Here is a 25,360-nt window from a genome sequence, read left to right as displayed (position 1 = left end):
GCTAATACACCCCAAGCTCTATCCCCCCCCCCACCCCACAGCACATAATTTACCCACACCCCCTCACAAAATTTGAGGATGAAAATTCAAGCCGATTGAAGAGCTTTCTTAAAGTGCAAGATTCGCGAGATGCTACAATACAGCCAATCAGAGATCGTATATTTTTGGCATGGTAATTTTTTGTGTTCCTCAGATAAAAGATCGGAAAATCTGCATATGAAAACAAACAATGAGCGAGGTGATGAATCATATAATGCTCGAATAAATGTTTGGCCTTCGTGACTTGGTGGTATAGAGCGTATCCCGGGGAACCTTATAAATCCTGGGGGGGGGGGGGGGGGGGGAGAAGAGGGTAGATCTTATTCCGGGTGTCTCTGGGGTAGAGGCACCCCGAAGACTTAGAGCTTACCTTGGGGGATCATTGGGGCTAAGACCGTACCGCGGTGACTCTTGGGATAGAGACCTTACCCCGGAGACTTGGGGTGGTGACCTAACAGTGGGGTCTCCCTTGGGTTTTTCCGTGGGTACAGAACTTACCCCGGAGATTAGGAGGGGAGGGGGTAAAGACCTTACCACGGGGAAAAGTTTGGGAGTATAGAGCTTACCCTGGATATAATGGGGTATCTTATGTCCTCAGGTTTTAATTTGAACTAAGCCTGGGGATAGAGAGGAAACAGGGGGGAAGGGGGGGGGGAACGACGACTGGGACACAAGAACGACGCACCGCCTTGAATCCCTGGGAAGCGAACTCAAGACCTTCGGAAAAATAGTTAGCAATCTCGTACACCCACGGTGCATTTTTCGACATTGTTTTCTTATGTAGGCGTATAAAATGGTAAAAACTATACATAATATAACTGGCTTTCATCAACAGTTAGACATTACAATAATTAATATAACCATGCTCGCTATAATAATATTGAAACTGAAGAGAATTGAAGTATAAAAATTACTTTGGATAGTGAAACTGGAAGTATAAGAGATATACCATTATCTTTTTCCTTTTTCCTATAAATAAATGAAAACGTATTCCGTATATTTAGTTCTCACGTTGGTCTAAATCAATTTTTGGTCTAGTTCATAGGGACCTATTCACCTCAACTAGGACGGGCTTTTTACTAATGTGTACATACACTTGCGATATGTACACTGGCCAATATGTGTACATACGTCACCATGTGTACCTGCGTCAGAGCGCCACATACATGTCACCTACCGAACACGTCCAACAACTTCGATTAAAAAAATGAAGATTTGTTTGTCTAAAAAATTCCCTCCCCTCACTCAAAGTTAGACAACTCTTCCACAGTTCAGACACAACTCCGTCAATACCAGGGTAAACTGCTGGCACACAAGACGCCCAGCTCTTGTTGTGTTGTGAGCTTCGATCAGTGCCCCAGAGAGCGTCGGGAAGTCGATGACACACTTTGGTGAACTATCGACCCTCCACTTCAACTGGCGGTTCCGGCAAGTCTTCGCCCACACCGGCATGTATCGTCTTGTTTGAAAAAAAGACACTCGTGGTAATCATACGTGTTGACTTCATGGATTTACTTCATGTAGGGTTTTGATACATGAATGTATGGGTTTACTTCATGTAGGGTTTTGATACATGAATGTATGGGTTTACTTCATGTAGGGTTTTGATACATGAATGTATGGGTTTACTTCAAGTAGGGTTTGAAAAAAAGACACTCGTGTTAATCATACGTGTCTACTTCATGGATTTACTTCATGTAGGGTTTTGATACATGAATGTATGGGTTTACTTCATGTAGGGTTTTGATACATGAATGTATGGGTTTACTTCATGTAGGGTTTTGATACATGAAAGTATGGGTTTACTTCACGTAGGGTTTTGAAACATGAATGTATCAGGTCGTTACTCAACGGTCTCAAGCGCAGGTTGAATATAGTTGATTTGATTTAATGACTAGAAAGTACAATCACCTTTCTGTCAAAAAAAAAGCTTTTAATGACAGGTAGGGTTTCTTTTAGACATTTTTTTACGGGGTGTGACGCTTGAAACTATCAGTAAAGTAGGCTGCGGGGGGGGGGGGGGGCTTTACATTTCCGGTGGAGGGGAAAGATACTGGTCAAAGTAAAAAATTTCTACACAAATTATAAAATTTTAAAATTTTGTCTGAATATGCTGGGAGGGGAGGAGGAGGGGGAAGGATGAGCTCAAAGATTTGCCTGAAAGAAACTCTCGTTAGAGTAATAAACAACGTCATAGGTAGCTCCACAATTATAAATGCAAAGTTTTCCTTTTCGAACCTGATGATCAATAGGGCATGTTTGGTAGCATGTTTGGTATCATGTAGCATGTTTGGTAGCATGTTTGGTGGCATGTAGCATGTTTGGTAGCATGTTTGGTAGCATGTAGCATGTTTGGTAGCATGTAGCATGTTTGGTAGCATGTAGCATGTTTGGTAGCATGTTTGGTAGCATGTTTGGTAGCATGTTTGGTAGCATGTAGCATGTTTGGTAGCATGTAGCATGTTTGGTAGCATGTTTGGTAGCATGTAGCATGTTTGGTAGCATGTTTGGTAGCATGTAGCATGTTTGGTAGCATGTTTGGTAGCATGTTTGGTAGCATGTAGCATGTTTGGTAGCATGTTTGGTAGCTTGTTTGGTAGCATGTTTGGTAGCATGTTTGGTAGCATGTTTGGTAGCATGTTTGTTAGCATGTTTGGTAGCATGTAGCATGTTTGGTAGCTTGTTTGGTGGCATGTTTGGTAACATGTTTGGTGGCATGTTTGGAAGCGTGTTTGGTAGCCTGTAGCATGTTTGGTAGCATGTAGCATGTTTGGTAGTATGTTTGGTAGCATGTTTGGTAGCATGTTTGGTGGCATATTTGGAAGCGTGTTTGGTAGCATGTTTGGTAGCATGTTTGGTGGTATGTTTGGTAGCATGTTTGGTAGCATGTTTGGTAGCATGTTTGATAGCATGTTTGGTGGCATGTTTGGTGGCATGTTTGGTAGCATGTTTGGTGGCATGTTTGGTAGCATGTTTGGTAGCATGTTTGGTAGCATGTTTGGTAGCATGTTTGGGAGCATGTTTGGTAGCATGTTTGGTAGCATTTAGCATGTTTGGTAGCATGTAGCATGTTTGGTAGCATGTTTGGTAGCATGTTTGGTAGCATGTTTGGTAGCATGTTTGGTAGCATGTTTGGTAGCATGTTTGGGAGCATGTTTGGTAGCATGTTTGGTAGCATGTAGCATGTTTGGGAGCATGTTTGGGAGCATGTTTGGGAGCATGTTTGGTAGCATGTTTGGTAGCATGTTTGGTGGCATGTTTGGTAGCATGTTTGGTAGCATGTTTGGTAGCATGTTTGGTAGCACGTTTGGTAGCAAGTTTGGTAGCATGTAGCATGTTTGGTAGAATCTAGCATGTTTGGTAGCATGTTTGGGAGCATGTTTGGCAGCATGTTTGGTAGCTTGTTTGGTAGCATGTTTGGTAGCATGTTTGGGAGCATGTTTGGTAGCATGTTTGGTAGCATGCTCGGTAGCATGTTTGGTAGCATGTTTGATAGCATGTTTGGTAGCATGTTTGGTAGCATGTAGCATGTTTGGTAGCATGTAGCATGTTTGGTAGCATGTTTGGTAGCATGTTTGGTAGCATGTTTGGTAGCATTTTTGGTAGCATGTAGCATGTTTGGTAGCATGCTCGGTAGCATGTTTGGTAGCATGTTTGATAGCATGTTTGGTAGCATGTTTGGTAGCATGTAGCATGTTTGGTAGCATGTTTGGTAGCTTGTTTGGTAGCATGTTTTGTAGCATGCTCGGTAGCATGTTTGGTAGCATGTTTGGTAGCATGTTTGGTAGCATGTTTGGTAGCATGTTTGGTAGCATGTAGCATGTTTGGTAGCATGTTTGGTAGAATTTTTGGTAGCATGTTTGATAGCATGTTTGGTAGCATGTTTGGTAGCATGTAGCATGTTTGGTAGCATGTTTGGTAGCATGTAGCATGTTTGGTAGCATGTTTAGTAGCATGTTTGGTAGCATGTAGCATGTTTGGTAGCATGTTTGGTAGCATGTTTGGTAGCATGTTTGGTAGCATGTTTGGTAGCATGTTTGGTAGCATGTAGCATGTTTGGTAGCATGTTTGGTAGCATGTTTGGTAGCATGTTTGGTAGCATGTTTGGTAGCTTGTTTGGTGGCATGTTTGGTAGCATGTTTGGTAGCATGTCTGATAGCATGTTTGGTAGCATGTTTGGTAGCTTGTTTGGTAGCATGTTTGGTAGCACGTTTGGTAGCATGTTTGGTAGCATGTTTGGTAGTAAGTTTGGTAGCATGTTTGGTAGCATGTTTGGTAGCTTGTTTGGTGGCATGTTTGGTAGCATGTTTGGTAGCATGTCTGATAGCATGTTTGGTAGCATGTTTGGTAGCTTGTTTGGTAGCATGTTTGGTAGCACGTTTGGTAGCATGTTTGGTAGCATGTTTGGTAGTATGTTTGGTAGCATGTTTGGTAGCATGTTTGGTAGCATGTTTGGTAGCATGTTTGGTAGCATGTTTGGTAGCATGTTTGGTAGCATGTTTGGTAGCGTGTTTGGTAGCATGTTTGGTAGCATGTATCATGTTTGGTGGCATGTTTGTTAGCATGTTTGGTAGAATGTTTGTTAGCATGTTTGTTGCATGTTTGTTAGCATGTGTGGTAGCATGTTTGGTAGCATGTTTGGTAGAATGTTTGGTAGTATGTGGCGTGTTTGGTAGCATGTTCGGTATTATGCTCGGTAGCATGTTTGGTAGAATGTCTGGTAGCCAGAAACTTAACTGCAGAGCTGTCTTTAGATTTTGTTTCAATCGTCTTAAATAGACAGCACATTTTAAATAATTGTCTTGCAAAATCCCCGCGTCTTCATGGAATTGAAATGTAAAGAAATGTTTATGAATGGAGTGGTTTCTGAAAGGCGGAAATTAGGTCAGCAAGATGGACGTGTTTGTCAACAAATCAATAGAAAATAGGTCAATAGACAGTTTAAAAGTTTAATTAACGCAGCTACGAATAAAAAAAGGATGAAGATAAATAATACATGCATTAAATGTGGATTTTTAATTGGCGCAGTTAGCCCCTAAGAGATTATTTAATTAAAAAACGGTTCCATTTATTTTGCTCGAGAGCCAAGTATGATCAAGAGAGCAATTATTTTTTTATGATTTGGGACATTTTGATTTATGCACAACGCTAGATTTTGGGATAATTTAATGAATATGTACGATTTATGCTGAACTTGTTTTGGTTTTTACAAGCTTTTATTTCCCTTAATTCAACGTGATTTTGTCATCATTAGTGTATATTTGTTTTTTACATTAAGATGTTTGTTACAAGAACAGTACAAATGATGAGATCCATGATGAAGTGTACCTGACTATAAATATCTCAGTTTTCTCCTGAACATGATAATAAACACATTTTTACAAGTTTGTGATTAAGTTAATATATATATATATATATATATATATATATATATATATATATATATATATATATATATATATATATATATACAAGAACTAAGCAGATTCAGTTATTTCTGTGGTGCCATACGATGATTCGTTTGAGTCTGTCTTTGCCTTTTGCATCCTTAGTGCATACTCTAGCTAGTGTGTAGGAATATTTAATGCATCCTTAACATAATGTAGTGGAAAATTCGATCTATAACTAGTTTATCGGTTGTAATAATTATGATTGATTTTGTTTTTAGTATTTTTCTTCTGTACTGATTTATTTTAATTCAACTTTAATAATCTTTAGAAACACAGAGCGATTTAAAGCAAATAGTCACCTTTAAAATTTCTGTTTACATTACGACCGATGAAATTAGCGATCGAAGTAAAATCAATGTTTCCCGCGTTTTTTTTAAAATATCCGGCTATCAAGTTACAGCCATTGAATGTTCTGATCCAGTGTAATCTGGGGCTCTAAAGTTATTGTTTTCAATAAATCGATTGATGATATATCGATCTTTTGAAGTAAAAGGCGTCTAAACGTGATGTATCAAAACACTGAACACGAAGATTGGAATAAAATCGTCCTTTTTGGTCGTTTGTGGTCATGTTTGGTGTTGTGTAGTAGTAGTTGGCATGATAGGGGAGGGTTGGCATTAAGTGTAGAGGTGGTTGGCTTTATGTGTGGTGGTGGTTGGCGTTATGTGTGGGGGTGGTTGGTATTATGTGTGGTGGTGGTTGGCATTATGTGTGGAGGTGGTTGGTATTATGTGTGGGATGGTTGGCATTATGTGTGGAGGTGGTTGGTAGTATGTGTGGAGGTGGTTGGTAGTATGTGTGGAGGTGGTTGGCATTATGTGTGGGGGTGGTTGGCTTTATGTGTGGTGGTGGTTGGCGTTATGTGTGGGGGTGGTTGGCATTATGTGTGGGGGTGGTTGGCGTTATGTGTGGGGGTGGTTGGTATTATGTGTGGTGTTGGTTGGCGTTAAACCTAGAAGTAGTTGGCGTTATGTCTGGAGTGGTTGACATTATGTGCGGTGAGGGTTGGCACTATGTTTGGCAGGGTTGGCATTATGTGAACACAGTTTACATTAGGTGTGGATGCAGTTGATAACGTGCCGTTGCCGTGGTAACAGCTAGCTGGACGCCATTGTGATCCGAATCTTAAAAAAACTCAGAAACAAATCCGTCATCTGATGGGTCGCGACCCCCACGCGGGTCATGACCGGAAGTTATTTCTCGTGACGTATTCAGGTTAACATATAACTATTCAGTGTGGTTGCACTCGCAGTTCATGAGCACCCCGCCATATTGATCTACGTGACGTCGGTGAAGCGCATGATTACTAGCCTCTAGGACTTCCGGATCCTGCTCGACGCGGATCTAGTGTCCTAAGCAAAATATCCAATCCAACATTTGTAGTTCAAATCAAAAGTTTCAAATGTGTAGCGTCGACATTGAATGTTTTCAATGATTACAGCTTTTAGTAAAACAACGTTTTTACAAGGTCTGTAGGTTTATGTAAAGGATCTAGTGTCCTAAGCAAAATATCCAATCCAACATTTGGAGTTCAAATCAAAAGTTTCTTTTGAGTAGCGAATATTTTTTTTCAGGTAACAGAAACATAATGTAAACAAAATCTTTTACAGGGTTTGAAGGCTTATGTAACAGGTGAAGTAGAGTTTATGAGTTTATGGTGCAGATGAAGGTGTATTGTGGGTAGGAAAAAGCCTCTAAGATGGACGCATCTCAGACTTAGTCGGATACAGTCGCTCTACTACACCAAGTGGATTCATATTTACCACACTGTTAGTGTTGAAAGGGAAAGTTCACTACGTTGGTGCTTGAGTGAGAATTCACTATGTAAGTGCTAAAGGAAAATTCAGCAAGTGCAAAAGGGACAACTCTCTATGTATGTGCTAAAGGGACAACTCTATGTATGTGCTAAAGGGACAACTCTCTATGTATGTGCTAAAGGGACAACTCTCTATGTATGTGCTAAAGGGACAACTCTCTATATATGTTGTTACGAACCCAAGTGATCTTTACCTGGGTTTGGTCCCATCGAGGAGGGCCAGGTAATTAAAATGAAATGCTTAGGCATGTTAATGCACTGGCCAGCATAGGCCGTGAGAGTCTGGGGGTCTTGACGGCCACACCACGGATTAGATTACACGCTGTGGGCGTGGCAGACTTCGGGACTCGGCTATTTACGTGGCCAACAGCTCGTGATTTACGGCTGGGAAAACCTTCCAGGTCGGATAGGGCCGAGTGGACCGTCATGGACGGATATGACCTAGGGTCAGGCCTTAATTAAAATCGTTCCCACGGTGTAGAACGGGGGACGAGTACTTTAGGAGGGTAGACCGGAGACTAGGAGATACACTCTCTGGGCACACACTCGGGACACACACTCGGAGACGGACGTACTCGTCTCGAATAGCTAGGTTTAGAGGAGACAGACCTGGGTCGTCTCTGTGAGCTAGTGGAAAGCCACGACATGTTTTAGACTTAGGCTAGGCCAGACGGTTAGGGACAAGTAGGGTAGTCGTGCTAAGAACTTTAGTTGTTGTAGTTACTAGTGTATATTTCTGATTGTTGTACTTCGGTGGCGGGTGTAACTTTAAGTGTTGTGATTTGTGGCGAATAAATAGAGATTACTGAAGTTGGCTTTTATTTATTTTTATTTTTCTTCTTCTTGTTTACGATCCCCTGACTAGTTCGAAAGGATTAGAGAAGGGGGTACGTAACAATGTGCTAAAGGGACAAGTCTCTATGTATGTGCTAAAGGGACAACTCTCTATATATGTGCTAAAGGGACAAGTCTCTATGTATGTGCTAAAGGGACAACTCTCTATGTATGTGCTAAAGGGACAACTCTCTATATATGTGCTAAAGGGACAACTCTCTATATATGTGCTAAAGGGACAAGTCTCTATGTATGTGCTAAAGGGACAACTCTCTATGTATGTGCTAAAGAAACAACTCTCTATGTATGTGCTAAAGGGACAACTCTCTATGTATGTGCTAAAGGGACAACTCTCTATACATGTGCTAAAGGGACAAGTCTCTATGTATGTGCTAAAGGGACAACTCTCTATGTATGTGCTAAAGGGACAACTCTCTATATATGTGCTAAAGGGACAACTCTCTATATATGTGCTAAAGGGACAAGTCTCTATGTATGTGCTAAAGGGACAACTCTCTATGTATGTGCTAAAGGGACAATTCTCTATATATGTGCTAAAGGGACAAGTCTCTATGTATGTGCTAAAGGGACAACTCTCTATGTATGTGCTAAAGGGACAACTCTCTATATATGTGCTAAAGGGACAAGTCTCTATGTATGTGCTAAAGGGACAAGTCTCTATGTATGAGCTAAAGGAACAACTCTATATGTGCTAAAGGGACAACTCTCTATATATGTGCTAAAGGGACAACTCTCTATATAGGTGCTAAAGGGACAACTCTCTGTGCTAAAGGGACAACTCTCTATGTATGAGCTAAAGGGACAACTCTCTATGTATGTGCTAAAGGGACAAGTCTCTATGTATGTGCTAAAGGGACAAGTCTCTATATATGTGCTAAAGGGACAACTCTCTATATATGAGCTAAAGGGACAACTCTCTATATATGTGCTAAAGGAACAACTCTATATGTGCTAAAGGGACAACTCTCTATATATGTGCTAAAGGGACAACTCTCTATATAGGTGCTAAAGGGACAACTCTCTATGTATGTGCTAAAGGGACAACTCTCTATGTATGTGCTAAAGGGACAAGTCTCTATATAGGTGCTAAAGGGGCAACTCTGTGAATGTGCTATAGGGACAACTCTCTATGTGGATGCTAAGGGGAAAATAGTCTATGTGGGTGCTAAAAGGAAATACTAATTGTATGTGCTAAAGGGACAGCTATGTAGTTGCTACAGGGAAAGTTTAGTAAATGCAAAAGCGACAACCCCCTCTGTAGGTGCTTAAGGGAAATCTGTCTATGTAGGTGCTAAGGGGACGACTCACTATGTAGGTGCTAAAGGAAAATACTATATGCCGGTGCTGGTTAGAAAAAAAGAAATAACGTCTTACCTTCGGCGTCGGTGGTCTCGGCGTAGGAGGAAACTGGCATTTCAAAATGCACCGCCCTGTTCACACTTCCGTTACCGAGGCTGCTGGGGCGGGGGTCACTGCCGGAAGCGGAAGTGATGACGTCATCCACGATAGCCTGCCTGCCGTCTGTCCATGGTCTGGTCTCCTTAATCACAATCTTTCGCGAGTTGTCCCCCACGGGGGTCGGACTGTCATCCACGGGGGTCAAACTGTGACCGGGGGTCGAGGTTTGACCGACGGGGGTCGTACTCCGGCCAACAGGGGTCAAAGTTCCTTCAATCGAGCGTGTGTTCCGGTCGATCGGGGTCACGTTTCTGTCAACGGGGGCCGGGATCCGCCTGATGGGGGTCGAGATCCGGTCAGCGGGGGTCGTACTCCGGCTAACCGTAGGGTCGACAGGGGTCGGGTTTTGACGGAAGGTCCTCGTCGCCTCTGCCGAGTTGCCGCGGATGTCGTCGTTGGCGCCGATGACGTCACGCGCTGAGGTGACATCCACGCGCGCGGTGACCTTCACCCCAGGGAGGTTGTGCACCACGCTATCAATTTTGTCGTCTGGGAAATTTCAATCAATTTTTGTGCGCACTTTTTTCGGAGATTTCTGCTACTTTCCTTTATAAATCCATGGAACTTGAGCAAAAGTTGATTATTTTAAAAGACACATTATTTATTTTTCACCACTCCGTTGTAATTTTTAAAGAGTTAAAAACAAAACGAAGTCGGCACATTTGATACTTACATCATCAATGAATGTTCAGATTGCTCAAAGACTAGAAAAAAATAGCTCAATGAACCAAGATAAGGCAAACGACCGCACTATAGATTTCGTCAATAACTCCCATCAAAGTTTTATAATCCCGTCAAAATAGCAGGTACCGCCAGTGTTATGAGATCAGTGCGGTGTAGTGGAGGTTTGGAGCCTATAGGGGAGTTAAGCGGGGCTGGGATCTCAGACACGATGGGGTAGTTTTCGTTGGGTTAGCGGTTGATGATGTTCTGTTGGTAATGTAATATTGATGATGTTCTGTTGGTGATGTCCTATTGATGATGTCCTATTGGTGATGTCCTATTAGTGATGTCTTGGTGATGATGTCCTTTTGATTATGTCTTGGTGATGTTGTTGTATTGATGATGTCCTATTGGTGATGTCCTATTGGTGATGTGTTGGTAACGTCCTGTTAATAATGTCCTATTGGTAATGTCCTATTGGTAACGTCCGATTGGTGATGTCTTGGTGATGTTGTCCTGTTGATTATGTCCTATTGGTGATGTCCTATTGATGATGTCCTATTTGTGATGTCCTATTAGTGATGTGTTGGTAACGTCCTGTTGTTGATGTTCCACTAATGATATTATGTTAACGGTTTTCTGCAGGTAATGTTTACTCTACGATTTTTATCGTTCCCTCCAGACTGCATTGATGTAAGTCCAAATGTCCGAATGCCTTGATGCCTTTATGCCCTGATGCCCCGCTGCCTGTACCTGGTGTAAACCTGCAAAAGTCAACAATAAAATATGAAAAGTTGATTTCCTTATTGCTGGGGATGGTTAACAGTAGCTTCACATGGGGGGGGGGGGGGGGGGTTGAGGCTTTGCGTCTTTGGGGGCTGAATGTAAAGCAGCCAGCGAGCTTCATATTCAAGAGAGATAGAGAGTGAACTTTTGGTAGTAGCTTCCATTCTTGGAGGGGTGAGGGTGGGTTGCGTTCGCTTCGGATTCGGACAGATGAAGTAGAGTTCATTTTTACTATGACCTTGGCAGATAAAAGCATAAGCTCATCAATTATATGCCCGGCAGACTTAACTTTCCCTAACGTATATCAAATACCGATCAGAGCTGGGGTGACACAGCGGCTCAAGCCATGGATTCGAACGAAACCTTTTTTGTTAGCAGTTGTGGACTCTGCCGTCCTACCAAGCCGTCCCTTTGTGTGTGTGTGTGTATGTGTGTGTGTATGTGTGTGTATGTGTTGGCGTTTGTGGAGCATTTTAAATATGTCTTTACACCCCTTTTTTGTTTGTTACATTTTCCGGTACATACATCTACCCCCCCCCCCCCCCCCTACCCTCCCTGAAGTTGACCCAATATTACCGGAAGTGCAAGCTGCCGGTGAAACAGGATTCAGCAGACGATGCTATTTACCCAGCAGACGACACTCACTTGTCCAGTCTAATCCATTTACCCCGCCCCCTCCCCCTCCCCCGTTCCCCTTTCATCCTGAAATTGACGACTAAACAAAATTTGAGTTTGTATATCAAATCGATTCAGACGCCGATTAAGTTTACTGTCGGGGGGAACTAGCCCGATGGTGATGGCGGAGGTTTAACAAGATGGATGGTGATGTTGGAGGTTTTACAAGATGGGTGGTGATGTTGGAGGTTTTAAATGATGGGTGGTGATGGCGGAGGTTTTAAATGATGGGTGGTGATGGCGGGGGTTTTACGAGATGGGTGGTGATGTTGGAGGTTTTAAATGATGAGTGGTGATGGCGGAGGTTTTACAAGATGGATGGTGATGGCGGAGGTTTTTACACGGTTTCACATTGCTTGAACGTGCTGAAGGGATTAGTTTGAGCGTCCATGCGTGTAAGTAAGGGTAGTGTGTGTGGGTAAGAGAAGGCGTGTGTGTGTGTGGGGGGGGGATGGTGTGTGTGTTTGATAGAATAAAGAAGCTGTGTGCGTGTGAATGAGTGTAACAGTAGAAAAGTAAGTGATAGTGTATAGATGATATTCAGTTATAAAATGTTTTTCAGTGTGCGTGTGTGTAGATGATACTCAGTGAGTGTGTTTAAGTGTGATTGTGTGTACGTATGTGTGTGTGTGTTTATGAAAACGTTCTTAAGCCGAATTGAATAGGCAGATGTTTAACTGATTGTGTAAGTTCTGATCGTAGACTGAAAATGCAGGGGTTTGAATTTAAATCAGATGATATAAATCTAAAAGCCGAATCGCCCTGAAAAACAAAACCCTCGAAAGATTTGATCTAATTACATAAAGGGTTAATGAGTAAAAATCAGTTCCCCTAACGAATTTATTTTAATTGCAACGAAGGGCGTTTACTACAAAAAATATATAATTGGCGGCTGAATAAAAAATAAAACTTTATAATGATCTACTCTTCTGAGAGCGATTTAGTTTCAGCGTCGAAGGTGCACCATAATAAAAAGAATCAAGAAATGAATTCCAACTTCAACGCTAACTCTTACCCTTATCGTGAACTAATCTAATCCAGATTAAAAGAAGTTTGTCTGCCTTTAGCTTAAAATCTTCACAACACTACTCATCATTGTTGAAGTTGTAGACCCGGTTATAAATAAACTGGTGTCCTTCACCTACCACCATACTCCCCCCTCACCCCACCCCCACCCCCTACACCACAGATGACGTCCCTGTTACCAAGTTATCATCTAAAACTGTCTGCGTAGGGAAAGATAGTTCTAGAAACAACACAATCAATTCTCTCGCCTGAAGAAAATATCTTCAAGAAACAAAAAACCAACTTACGTATATATAATTACATAATAACCGGCTAATTGGCTAATGGTTGATATGAGTAAGCGTTGTTGGAGTCCCAGTTTTCGTTACTTCAAAGTAACAACATTATCGATTACTGCGGGTGAGCTAAGTTCCAGAAAGGAGGAAAGTTATTTCGAGAAAGGTCAAGTACAAAATAAAATAGAAAAACCTTGGAAATTACACTATTTGCAGAAGAGACGAAAATAAGAAAATTATTTAAATCTTTATCTTTTCTGTAGACCCTAACATTTAGTGATAATTACTAATCGAACTTCTTCTAAGCGGAATTTAAACATAAATATTGAAACGATGTTGACGTGGATATATTGAGAGTTTTGCTATGTTCGATAATTGTTGCGATTTTTAAAAAGGCTTTAAAAATGTGTGCATCGATTTTGAATTATCTTAATGAGATCATCGTTAATTATTCACGTTTAACTTTAAGCATAATATAAAGGGATACTATATCTAAACCTGATTAAAAGCCAAAGGGCCTTAATTCGTACATGATCAGTTAATGCTTAACTAATACATCGATGAACGCAAAAGTTATCACTTAGGAATGTTGGAAGAAGGCTAAAATTCACTGAGGTCTTTACCACACAATCGTGTCGAAACTGTTGAGCGATACTCTAGCGTAAAATATACCCGGTTGTAAATAAGGTAAAAGTAAACTGAAATTATAAAAAGGGTAGTTAACCATTGTTGTAAAATGAAAGTAATCCGTAGGTACTTTTTTAAAAAGGGAAATAACTTTGGTTTTAAAAAAGGGGAGAGAACTGATGTTGTGAAGATGGGAGTGTACAGCGGTGTAAAAAGGGAAGTAAATCATTGTTGTTAAAGGGAAGGGCAATGGAGTAAAGATGGACGGGATCTGTTGTAAAAGGAGGGAAAGGAGGGGAGAAGTGTAGTCTTAAAAGGAAAAGGGGGAGAGGGGGGGGGGAGAGCCGCATTGTAAAAGGGGAGAGAACCATTTTCTGCCTTTCTATGGAAATAGGACCATGTAGGGGAGATAAGAGCCGGCAGATGGGAGCCTAATGATGATAATCATTCATTGATCAGCCGTTGATTGGAGAGGACGATTTTTTTTTCCTTCAGGTAAACTGTTTTTAATAGGTCGTCCAGTGGCTATCGCTGTGATTAACTCACCGCATGTGGTATAATGGAGAGGGACGTGATTGGGTGTGGGGGTGTGGAGGGGGGTGATAGGGTGTGAGGGTGTGGGGGGAGGGGGGGGGGTAAATCTGAGGGTGGGTGGGGGAGGCGTAGGTGTTCATGAGAATTGCGAAACAGGAATTCGGGGAAAAGATATGACCAAATATGACCACTTAAATGTTCGGATTTGTTAGCGAATAAAAAAGGGTGAATTTAGGCGTAGGAGTGTGAAGCAGAGGGGTGGGGTGGGGTGAGGAGGGGGGGGGGGAGAGGAGTTTTTTAACAATGAAGTTAAAACGTGTATGTAGGCATATAACCGTTAAATTATGATACTATTCATAATTATGTTATAACAATCATAGTAATGTTAATGATAATTGATAAATATTTATGATGAGTTTTTGAATTATGTTAGTTATGATAGTGTTGATAATTGTGTTAATTATGCTTATTAAAAATTATGATAATGTTGATCATTACGTTATTGAGTGCCAAACTCAGTGTCAGTGTGTCGATTATATTTCTTTAAGGAGCATCCAAACATCCATACGTACATACATATATACAACACAACATTAAGCCCTAAGCCCTTATATTAAGTGGTGGCCTACGTCTTAAGAAAAAAGTCTAAAGATGGTTTTTGTGTTTGGTTATTTAGGAGACGTTATACGCGAGAGCCAAGGAGTAACGACTGAAATATCACCAGACTTCCATAGGGTGGGGGAAAGGGGGGGGGGGGGTAAGATTTCTAAGACCCGGGGTGAGAAGGCTAACTATGTCAGTTTGTAGCATTGACCAGACGATGGAACTTTCTCGTTCAACTACGTCAGCAGCAGACATGAGATGGGCTCTGTGACGGCAGCTTGAGGGAGAGGGAGGAAGGAGGGGAGGGGGGGGGAGAGGGAGAGAGAGTTAGATGGAGAGAAAGGAGAAAGAGAAGGATGGTTATAGAGAAGGGGGGGGACATAGAGTGTTAGATGGAGAGAGAGGAGGAGGGGGGCATATATTGAGGATGAGGGAGAGAGTGAAAGGGGAGGAGGAAAACATGTGGAGAGAGGAGGAGTGTTAGAGGAAGGGAGAGACGGAGGAGAGGATGGAGGGGGTGTTAGAGCGAGAGAGGATGACATATAAGGATGAGAAGGAGGGAGTTATGTGGAGAGTGTTAGATGAAGAGGGAGATACGGAGGAGTGAGAAAAGTGGACTTGAGAGGAGGAGAATGTCAGAGAGAAGGATAGGGATAAGGAGGATGAGAGAAGAGGAGACGGGAGAGAGTGTTAGATAGAGGGAGGTAAAGGAATTAGGGGATAGAGGAATGGTGAGAGAGAAAGAGGGTTGATAGGATAGATGATCAAAGGAGAGAAAAATGAAAGGGGGAGGTGTGAGTGAAGGAGAGGGAAGGAGGAGTAGATAGAGAAAAAGATGAGAGAGAGAGAGAGAAAGAGAGAGAAAGAGAGAGAAAGAGAGGGAGAGAGAGAGAAAGAGAAAGAGAGAACCTACTGATGGGCTAGTTTGTCTGTTAATGCACTCGGACCGCACAGTAAAGTAATGACATTGTCAGGTCAGGTTGTGGTATTGTGGTGAGATCAGGGGCAGAGAAATCTGGCAAGGGGTCACCGGATGTGTGAGTTAACTCTAGGCTCATGCCAACAGACGACATCTGATGAGCTGTGGTCGGTTGTAAAATTCCCGCCATCTACACCGGATGTGTTCCACTCTCACGGGGATTCAATAAATAAAAGCTTTTTACACTGCTACAGTGTCTGATTTACATTTCGTTAAAATTTGTTTACTTATCTCCCCTTATTGCTCGTGCTCCTTAGCAAGCCCTTTATGTTAAACAATTAGAACTTGTTTTGTTTTATAAACGGTTAATTATCCAATAGAGAGTTAAAATAAAGATCCAAATTACTGGTTTCTATATAAGTAAAAAAACAAACAAACAAACAAACAAATAACAAACCAACAAAAAACTAAAAAATAAATTAAATAAAAAATAAAAAATGGATAAATAATAAATAAATAAATACTAAATAAATACTAAATAAATACTTAATAAATAATAAATAATAAATAAGAAATAATAAATAAATAAATAAATAAATAAATAAATATATAAATATATAAATACATAAATATATAAATAAAAAATAAATAAATAAATAAATAAATAAATAAATAAATAAATAAATAAATAAATAAATAAATAAATAAATAAATAAATAAATAAATAAATAAATAAATAAATAAATAAATAAATAAATAAATAAATAAATAAATAAATAAATAAATAAATAAATAAATAAATAAATAAATAAATAAATAAATAAATAAATAAATAAATAAATAAATAAATAAATAAATAAATAAATAAATAAATAAATAAATAAATAAATAAATAAATAAATAAATAAATAAATAAATAAATAAATAAATAAATAAATAAATAAATAAATAAATAAATAAATAAATAAATAAATAAATAAATAAATAAATAAATAAATAAATAAATAAATAAATAAATAAATAAATAAATAAATAAATAAATAAATAAATAAATAAATAAATAAATAAATAAATAAATAAATAAATAAATAAATAAATAAATAAATAAATAAATAAATAAATAAATAAATAAATAAATAAATAAATAAATAAATAAATAAATAAATAAATAAATAAATAAATAAATAAATAAATAAATAAATAAATAAATAAATAAATAAATAAATAAATAAATAAATAAATAAATAAATAAATAAATAAATAAATAAATAAATAAATAAATAAATAAATAAATAAATAAATAAATAAATAAATAAATAAATAAATAAATAAATAAATAAATAAATAAATAAATAAATAAATAAATAAATAAATAAATAAATAAATAAATAAATAAATAAATAAATAAATAAATAAATAAATAAATAAATAAATAAATAAATAAATAAATAAATAAATAAATAAATAAATAAATAAATATGTATATATATATATATATATATATATATATATATATATATTTATATATATATATATATATATATATATATATATATATATATATATATATATATATATATATATATATATATATATATATATATATATATATATATATATACATGCAACTATATACTTATATCATAATGGTTTAGAGAACATGCAATTTTGGTATTGTGACACAGACACTGAACACAGCCAATAGCTGCACTTTAACGTAAGACAGATGTGACCCCTCCCCCCCCGGCCCCCCCCCCCCACGTGCTCCCCGTCTAGGCCACTGATCCACCCAAACACATTTCAGATGATGTAACTGCATTTCGCCTGTCTAACGCTTGTCTGTCTATTTACGTCTGTCTGTCTGTTTGTCTGTCCAATGAGAACAATCAAAATGTCTGTCTGAACTCCAGCCTAAAAGTGCAAGTTTTTCAACCCTGTAGGAACAGACGTAATAAGAGAGTTAGTGGAGAGAACGAGGGAGAGAGAGAGAGAGAGGGGGGGGGGAGGAGGGAGAGAAAACACGACATGAATTATTCACTCTTTCTTATTAATTAGCTTTTAGAATAAGTTAAAATTACTATTACTTTTACTAATTGACTAAAAAGCGGAGTTGTAATTTCATATATAGTGTTAGTGTTATAGTTCTAGTCTTGGGATTATGGCTAGAGTTTTGTTTAACCTTTGGGTTAATGCTTCGGAAAGAGCTTGGTACGGCGTGGTCGAGTGGTAAAGCGTTTTGGCTGCTAGGCCGAATGCCGAAGGTCTTGAGTTCGGATCTCGTTTCAGGTTGGGACTATAGTACGTATCTGAGTTCACCCAGTTCTAATGGGTACCCAGCTTATGTTGGGGAAAGTAAAGGCGGCTGGGCATAGTGCAGACAACATCATCAACAAACATATCTGCTCAGTGAATCGCTTGGTCGAAAGAGGAATGTTTACTTTTTAGCGCAATTTCCATACTGGGATTCCGTCGTCATTTCTGGATGGATGTGTGTCCGCAGCCTTTAAGTCGTATCTCCTACTCAACGAAGCAATATCGAGGACTAGTTCCAAAGCAAATATGTTAAGCAAGTTCCGAGGATGAACATAAGTCAAAAAAATTCCCGGAATTCCTTCCTGGATTTCCCGGAAAAGCCCAAAAACCTCGAACAAATGCAGTTTTTGACCCATATCTCGGCAACCAGACCACTTAGCGACTTGAAACATTTACCAATCGATTCCTGCCATAATTTAGACCAAAAAGTTTTCAAAAATATCCTTTCGTTCGGTCACAACATTTAAATTTTTTTTATTTAAACTGAGCATCGTGTAGGCCTAGGATGATATTTTAAACTGAGCATCTTGTAGGCCTACTCGTTAAAATAAAACTATTTCCGTTGATATAGGTTAATATAGTTGTCTTTTTTTTACTTATTAATTCAAACGTTATTTTTGTACCCTATTAATTTATTTATAATTTATATGAGAGTGATAGGGAGTTACAATTACAAGGTTTTGTTTTGCTAGTTTCTTTACGTTAAGTTTGTTTAAGTTTAGGCTACGACATAGGGCACCATGTTAGCTTATAACTCACTACCCCCAACACCTAACGAACATGCACCAAGAAGAAATATTTGTTTAAAATATTTGAAAAATCGCAGTTTAATTACACAATCAGTTAATAAATCGTCCTCAAATGAAGTTACATAACCTAGGTGATGTAATGGGGGTTTGAAATTTTGTTACGAGAGGGGTGGGGGGGGGGGAAGATTTTGGTATTTGGGAAGTATTTTAGATGGGGAGGGAGAGGAGTGGCAAAAATAGCCTAGCTGGGTTAGCCTACAGAAATATAAGTAGCCGATTTTATCCCCCGCAGTCTATTTATTCCAGGTGCAGATCACGAACCCCCCCCCCCCCTCCCCACACACACCTTTTTCTATACCTTGCAGGTGCAAATGTTCGAGTGACAACCGGAAATAAAAAAAAATAGTTTTACAAAAAATTGAATCGTACTAATAAATAATGTCTTCATATCTGAACGTTTTGTTTCTGTACAAAAGTACACAGCCACCCACCAAATCCACCATAGAATCCACCAAATCCATCATCGAATCCACCAAATCCACCAGCTTGATACACAGTGGGCACGACATGCAATTCTGTTTATGTGCCTCGGCAAAATCGCGGTTAATCTCGGGCCGGCACGCGAGATTTCGCTCGTGGTTAGCCCAAGTTCTAGAACAAAATAAAACCATCAATATGTGTGTGTGTGGGGGGGGGGGAAGGGGGGGGGGAGGGGGGTCTGTAATATCTCGGTGTTGTGCCGTTAGAACACTAAAGAAGAATTCGGGGAATGCACAGAAGAATTGGGAATACACAGAAGAATTCGGGGAATACACATAATTCGGAGAATACACATAATACGGGGAATACACATAATTCGGGAATACACAGAAAAATTCCGGGAATACACAGAAGAATTCGAGGAATACACAAAATTCGGGAATACACAGAAAAATTCCGGGAATACACAGAAGAATTCGAGGAATACACAAAATTCGGGAATACACAGAAAAATTCCGGGAATACACAGAAGAATTCGGGGAATACACAAAATTCGGGAATACACAGAAAAATTCCGGGAATACACAGAAGAATTCGAGGAATACACAAAATTCGGGAATACACAGAAAAATTCCGGGAATACACAGAAGAATTCGAGGAATACACAAAATTCGGGAATACACAGAAAAATTCCGGGAATACACAGAAGAATTCGGGGAATACACAGAAGAATTCGAGGAATACACAGAAAAATTCCGGGAATACACAGAAGAATTCGAGGAATACACAAAATTCGGGAATACACAGAAAAATTCCGGGAATACACAGAAGAATTCGGGGAATACACAGAAGAATTCGAGGAATACACATATGAAGCCGGTGGTATTCGGTACCAACGAAAAAGTTAAGAACCACTGTGCCAAACTAAACAAAACAAACATCAATGTCTGTGTGTATCAGTTGTATTTGATTTAATCAATACAAGCAGATTATATTTCTTGTCTGTTTAATGATAGTTGTTGACAGATAACAGAAATCCCTTACAACGTGTAAAAAAAACAAAAAAAAAACAAAAAAACAAACAAAAAAAAACAGCCTAGATAGTTTTTAACTTTGCGATTGAGTGGTAGAGCACTTGAGTGTTGTCCGGGTTGTCAGTAGTTCAAGTCTTGTGATCCACCCAGCTAAGATGGTAGTCTAAACCGATTGCTTTTTAATTTTTTATTTTTTTTTATTTTTAGAAAAGTAACAAAACAGAGTGTAGAGTAGTCCATTCTGCTCAATTCTGCCTCACCTACCCAGAGCGCATAATGATACGGGTGATGAAGAAACTCTACTCTCCACAACCCAACATTTTACTGAAAATTTACACTCCGCATTTTCTCCCTATTGTAGTTTCCCACTTTTCATTTCCCAGACTCCCTCTATATTTCTCCCTCCCCCCCCCCACACACACATGTACTCCCTACTTCTAGCTTAGTTGCTAGGTACGGATCTAGAAAGTTCGGCTCACTACGATGAACTTGACGAAAAAAAAAGTCCTTTAGTGCGGTCCAGTCAACAAAATCCGGTCTGGTTTTGTTAATAGGCTGATACTACTGACAAGACTAATTCGTAAAAGGGAAGTAATAGCTTAGCTTGTATAAACTGGGTAGAGCGAAAGTTACTTTCTAATTAGCATTACGCCCCTTGATTTCGAGTCGCACCGAAGCTTCAAACAGCGGCCATTAGTGTGAAAGCGAAACGTGAAGCTATTTTTGTTGCGTTGTGGATTGTGGTTGAAATCTCGGAGTGATCTCCCCTCGTTATCGGCTTTCTAAACACTCGGGGCCGGTGACGTTGGTTTATTTTTAGACCGGGAAGTGCCGAGATGGGACGAGACTGAGGAGGGGGGGGGCATGGCTGCCGTGCTGGGGCGTATGGGGTTGGGGAGTGTGGAGGGGTGGAGTATGTAGGTGACTTGGGTAGGGTGGGTGGAAGGTGGACACTGTTACATGTTTGGGTGGATGGGGGTGTAGAGCTGTTTGTGGCTAGTGTAGGGGGAGGGGGTTGGTTGGGGGGGGGGGGGTTGAAACCAGGGTGGGGTAGGGGGTTGGATGACCGCAGTTTATGACTAGGGTGGGGTAAGCGATGGGGGCTGCTATATATGATTGGGGTGGGGTGGGATGGTGACAGTTGTATGTGACTGGGGAAGGGAGGGGTACCCACAGTATACAACTAGGGTACGGGGTGGGGTAGGGGGGTCAGCTATATGAATACGGTGGGGAGGTGTGGGAGCTTTGGGGCTTGGTGTATAAAAGTGGGCTGTGAAATATAATAAAAGGATGTCCTTTTAAAAAGTCCCCACTTAAATCTGTACCGCTATTTTAAAATCCTCAATACAAGTGCTAAAAAAAAAGTCCACTAAAATTTGTAGTAAAATTGATCCCTCTGTTTTTCATGAAATCGACAAAAAAAAACTGGCACACACAAATCCATAAAAATATCCACACACTAGATCCAGAACACGAAGAAAATAATTTTCGTGCGCGAGGTTATTTAATTATGTAAGAAAATCTGATTAGCCATCTCAAGCCATCTCACGAAATTGGCTTTTAGCAAACAGATAGCAAACAGCGAGAGATGGCTGATTTGTTTCGGGATTTCATTCTGTCTATATTTAGATGTTGTGTGGCCGTCATAATGGCGGGCGGACATGTCACTCTCGGCTCAGCACTTCCGGTGACGGCACTGGCAGTGATGGCGAAGATAATACAAAACAATGGCGTAGTTTACTTGTCGTGGTTTAAAAATAGCGTAGATAAAAGACAGACATGGGGGGAGAGGGGGGGGGGGGTGTCTGGTGTTTTTAGGATTAAGGGTTAAAGTACACAGTTAATTTTAAATCACTTGAGTGACGTATTTCTGTTTTCGGATGGGAAAATGTCCACATGAGTAGAATTTCATCATTTGGTATCGTAATCTTTTCCCGTTCGTGCCCAAGAAACATTGGGCAGAAGAAGTAGAGTTTATTTGTTTCAATAATGAACGACATACAAGGGGGTAGTGTGTTCAGTACCAGGATCTGCCGCCTTTGTTTTCCTAACGTTCTCGTCGTTAGTCAGGTACCCATCAGAGTTGGGTGGACTCAGGGAATTCTATAGACTCGAATCCAGGATTCGAACTCGAGACTTTCGGGCTAGCAGTCTAGCGCTATACGGCTAGGTCTGGCTGCCCCCCTCCCCCTGTCATAATTTTGTATAAATAATATAAAAGTTTGTTTTAGATTAGTGTGTACGGCAATGGTTAATTCTAGTTAAGGGTAGCTACATGTTTGGTTTTGACAGTGTAAATAAAAGAGATTTTCACCATTTAAAGAAATCATACAACATATTACATATAGCACATAATCCATTTATACACATTTTAGTGAGGTAACAAATAATATAAATGTTATCGTTCCATCACACAGTGTTATAGTTGTCAGAGTAGTTGAAATCCAACCATCACCCAGGTTTTTAGAACGAAGTAGTAAAGTTAATAATTCGAAACTGACAGGTCCATGGGCAAGCGAAGTAGAGTTCATGTGTTTCTGCTACCTAGATATATAAAGGGATAGTGTGGTCAGCACTATGCCCAGCCGCCTTTACTTTCCCTAACCTGAGCCAGGTACCTATTAGACCTGGGTGGACTATACACGAACTTTAACTCGGATTCGAACTCGAGATTTACGGATTCGAACTCGAGATTTACGGATGGAATTCAAGCTCTCTACCGCTAGGCCACTCCTTTCCTATGAAGAATAAGGGGATATTTCACAACCAGGAAACAAATAAAAATATATATCACGTGATATTGAAAATTTTGTACCAAAAATTGAACAAAATGAATTATTGTGTTTAGTTAGTGATCGATAACTAATCAATTTGCATCCCAGTCGGTATCAGATCATTCCCATCGGACGAAAAACGGTTTAAACTTTCTTAATCGATACCCTGCCACAAATCACATACGAACACGTCATCGGTCACTTATCGATTCGTAGGTGAGTCGGGTTTAATTAATGCGGGCTATCAGCAAAGGGAAACAGCTTCAAAGAAATGTTGGGATTTAATTAAGGGAAGCAGCGATTGAAAGAAAAAAGAACGGCAACTTGTATTTAAGTTTTATTCTTATCTTTTTGACTATGTGAGATGTGCTTGAAAAATAGCGTTAAATCTGTTTTCATGAGTAGAAATTTCAATTATTTACAATTTAGTAACATATTAAAGCCTCATATTATTCAGGTAAATACAATTATTATAGCTCTATTTAAAAACATAAAACAATAAAAAAAATATATATTGTTTAATTTTTAAATAATGCTGCAAATAAGGATTGTATGATAAAAGTAAAGTGTGACATCCAAATATTTTGTTTAGACACTACAAAATTAGACAAAAAAATGGACATTACAAAATTCAAACTCTAAATGTCCAAAGCAGAGAGGAGACAATCGTGTCAGCTGTGGTATTCCACTCAAAATTGACGAACCATTACGAGCCAACACACCCAGACACACCACAGTAGGAAACAAAGACAACACCAGCACTCAAAGTTGCAGTACCACCAACAACAAGTTACAGCAGCAGTTCGCCACCAACAGAAAGCTACATCAGCAACATGATCATCAATTCAAAAATAACAACAGTAACAACCTCGATTTAAAAAAAACAACAGCATGCAACAATCAGAGAACGTCATCAGTAAAATGAACACGGACTCAGCAACACCTCTAGTCAAAGCAACAACCAACGAACTGTCAGAAGCAAGAAAGGCAACTCACAACTGTTTAGGAACTGACAATTCCCAAGCTATAAAACCATAGGCAAACACGGATACAAACATAACATAAGTTAAAAGGAAACAAGACATCAGCCCAAATATGATAAATAACAGGAAAACAAAAACCGCAAAAATAGTCACTTCAAAGGAAGATAGTGTGCGGATACTGCCTACCCCCTTTCATTAACGTCAAAGAACGAAGAAAACACACACACACAATCAGAACACGGAACAGAAGTCAACTGTAAAGTGTGCGAAACATAGTTAGAAAGCAGCCAACTAGCCGGATATTATGCGAAACTACACACAGTCTTCGCACACTACGAATGTGGGTACAGCGAGCTAGTTATCAACAATTCCATGTATTTAAACACACACAATTAGACCACCCTCATGATGCTGAAAATTCTCTAAAAATCTACCGTGAAAATAAAGACCTCTAGTACTTGTCAGTGGAATGTATAAAGTACAAAGTATCATTTGCTTCAAACCGCTGTCCTTCAGATAATACACAACTGCTAAACTCAACAGACGCAAAGTCGTATCGTCTTGTATTGTCATTTTTCTTTTAATTACAGATGAGATTCTTGATAAACTAACGCAATATACGCAATACACGTTTTTCAAGAAAAACATAATTACCTGTAACACGTTTTCCTTTTAAGTTGATGACAATGTGCATTGGTATGAAAGATTGAATGGAAAGAGGGAAAATAAATTGAAAAAAAAAACAAATAAACTAAAACTAAAAAACAAACAAAAACAAACCATCCAAATAGTTGACGTTTACGGTGATGTGGAGTTTTGATCGGAGTTTTAAACGAGGCTTAACCAGTCTCGTGACCCGGGGTGGTTAAAGGTTAAAAGTGGGATTCATGTTGAGGGTGGAAAGAGGGAGGGGGAAAATCCGCAATGACTTAAAAAGCTCGTGGATGTTTACGATATGAGTCAAAATAGCACCTAAAAAGTTAAGCAGAATTTACTTTTCCTAACAAAATTCCGTGGCATAGAGAGGATTTCTTCGTTTTTGTGTGATGCCATTGGACTTATATGACTTAATCAAATGTGACCAGAGTTTCTTCCAGGCATCTCTTCGGGGGGGGGGGGGGGGGGCAAAGCCCCCCCGAAAATTTTTTACCGCCCCCCCGAACGAAATGAAATTTATATGATTTATATAGAAAATATATACTTTTAACAGTGTCCGCCCCCCCCGAAGAAAGTTTACCGCCCCCCCGAAGATTTCAAGTGCCCCCCCGGAGAAAAAAGTCTGGAAGAAACACTGAATGTGA

At 39.4% G+C, this 25,360-nt stretch overlaps 1 protein-coding gene across 1 annotated transcript in view; it reads right to left on the bottom strand.

The window, feature by feature from the left end:
• LOC131948305 (solute carrier family 35 member F3) overlaps window positions 1-25,360 on the bottom strand; it is an 83,997-nt gene that overhangs the window by 35,565 nt on the left and 23,072 nt on the right. Inside the window, exon 2 of the mRNA XM_059309877.1 lies at window positions 9,535-11,045. Coding sequence (XP_059165860.1) covers window positions 9,535-9,574 — 40 coding nt within the window. The 5' untranslated portion in view covers window positions 9,575-11,045. The remainder of the gene's footprint in view (window positions 1-9,534; window positions 11,046-25,360) is intronic.

This window comes from Physella acuta, unplaced genomic scaffold (assembly GCF_028476545.2).
Source record: "Physella acuta isolate Inbredline_101_S28 unplaced genomic scaffold, ASM2847654v3 ptg000637l, whole genome shotgun sequence".
In the NCBI taxonomy this organism is placed as follows: Eukaryota; Metazoa; Mollusca; class Gastropoda; family Physidae; genus Physella; species Physella acuta.
This window is presented reverse-complemented; position numbering and strand designations above follow the sequence as displayed.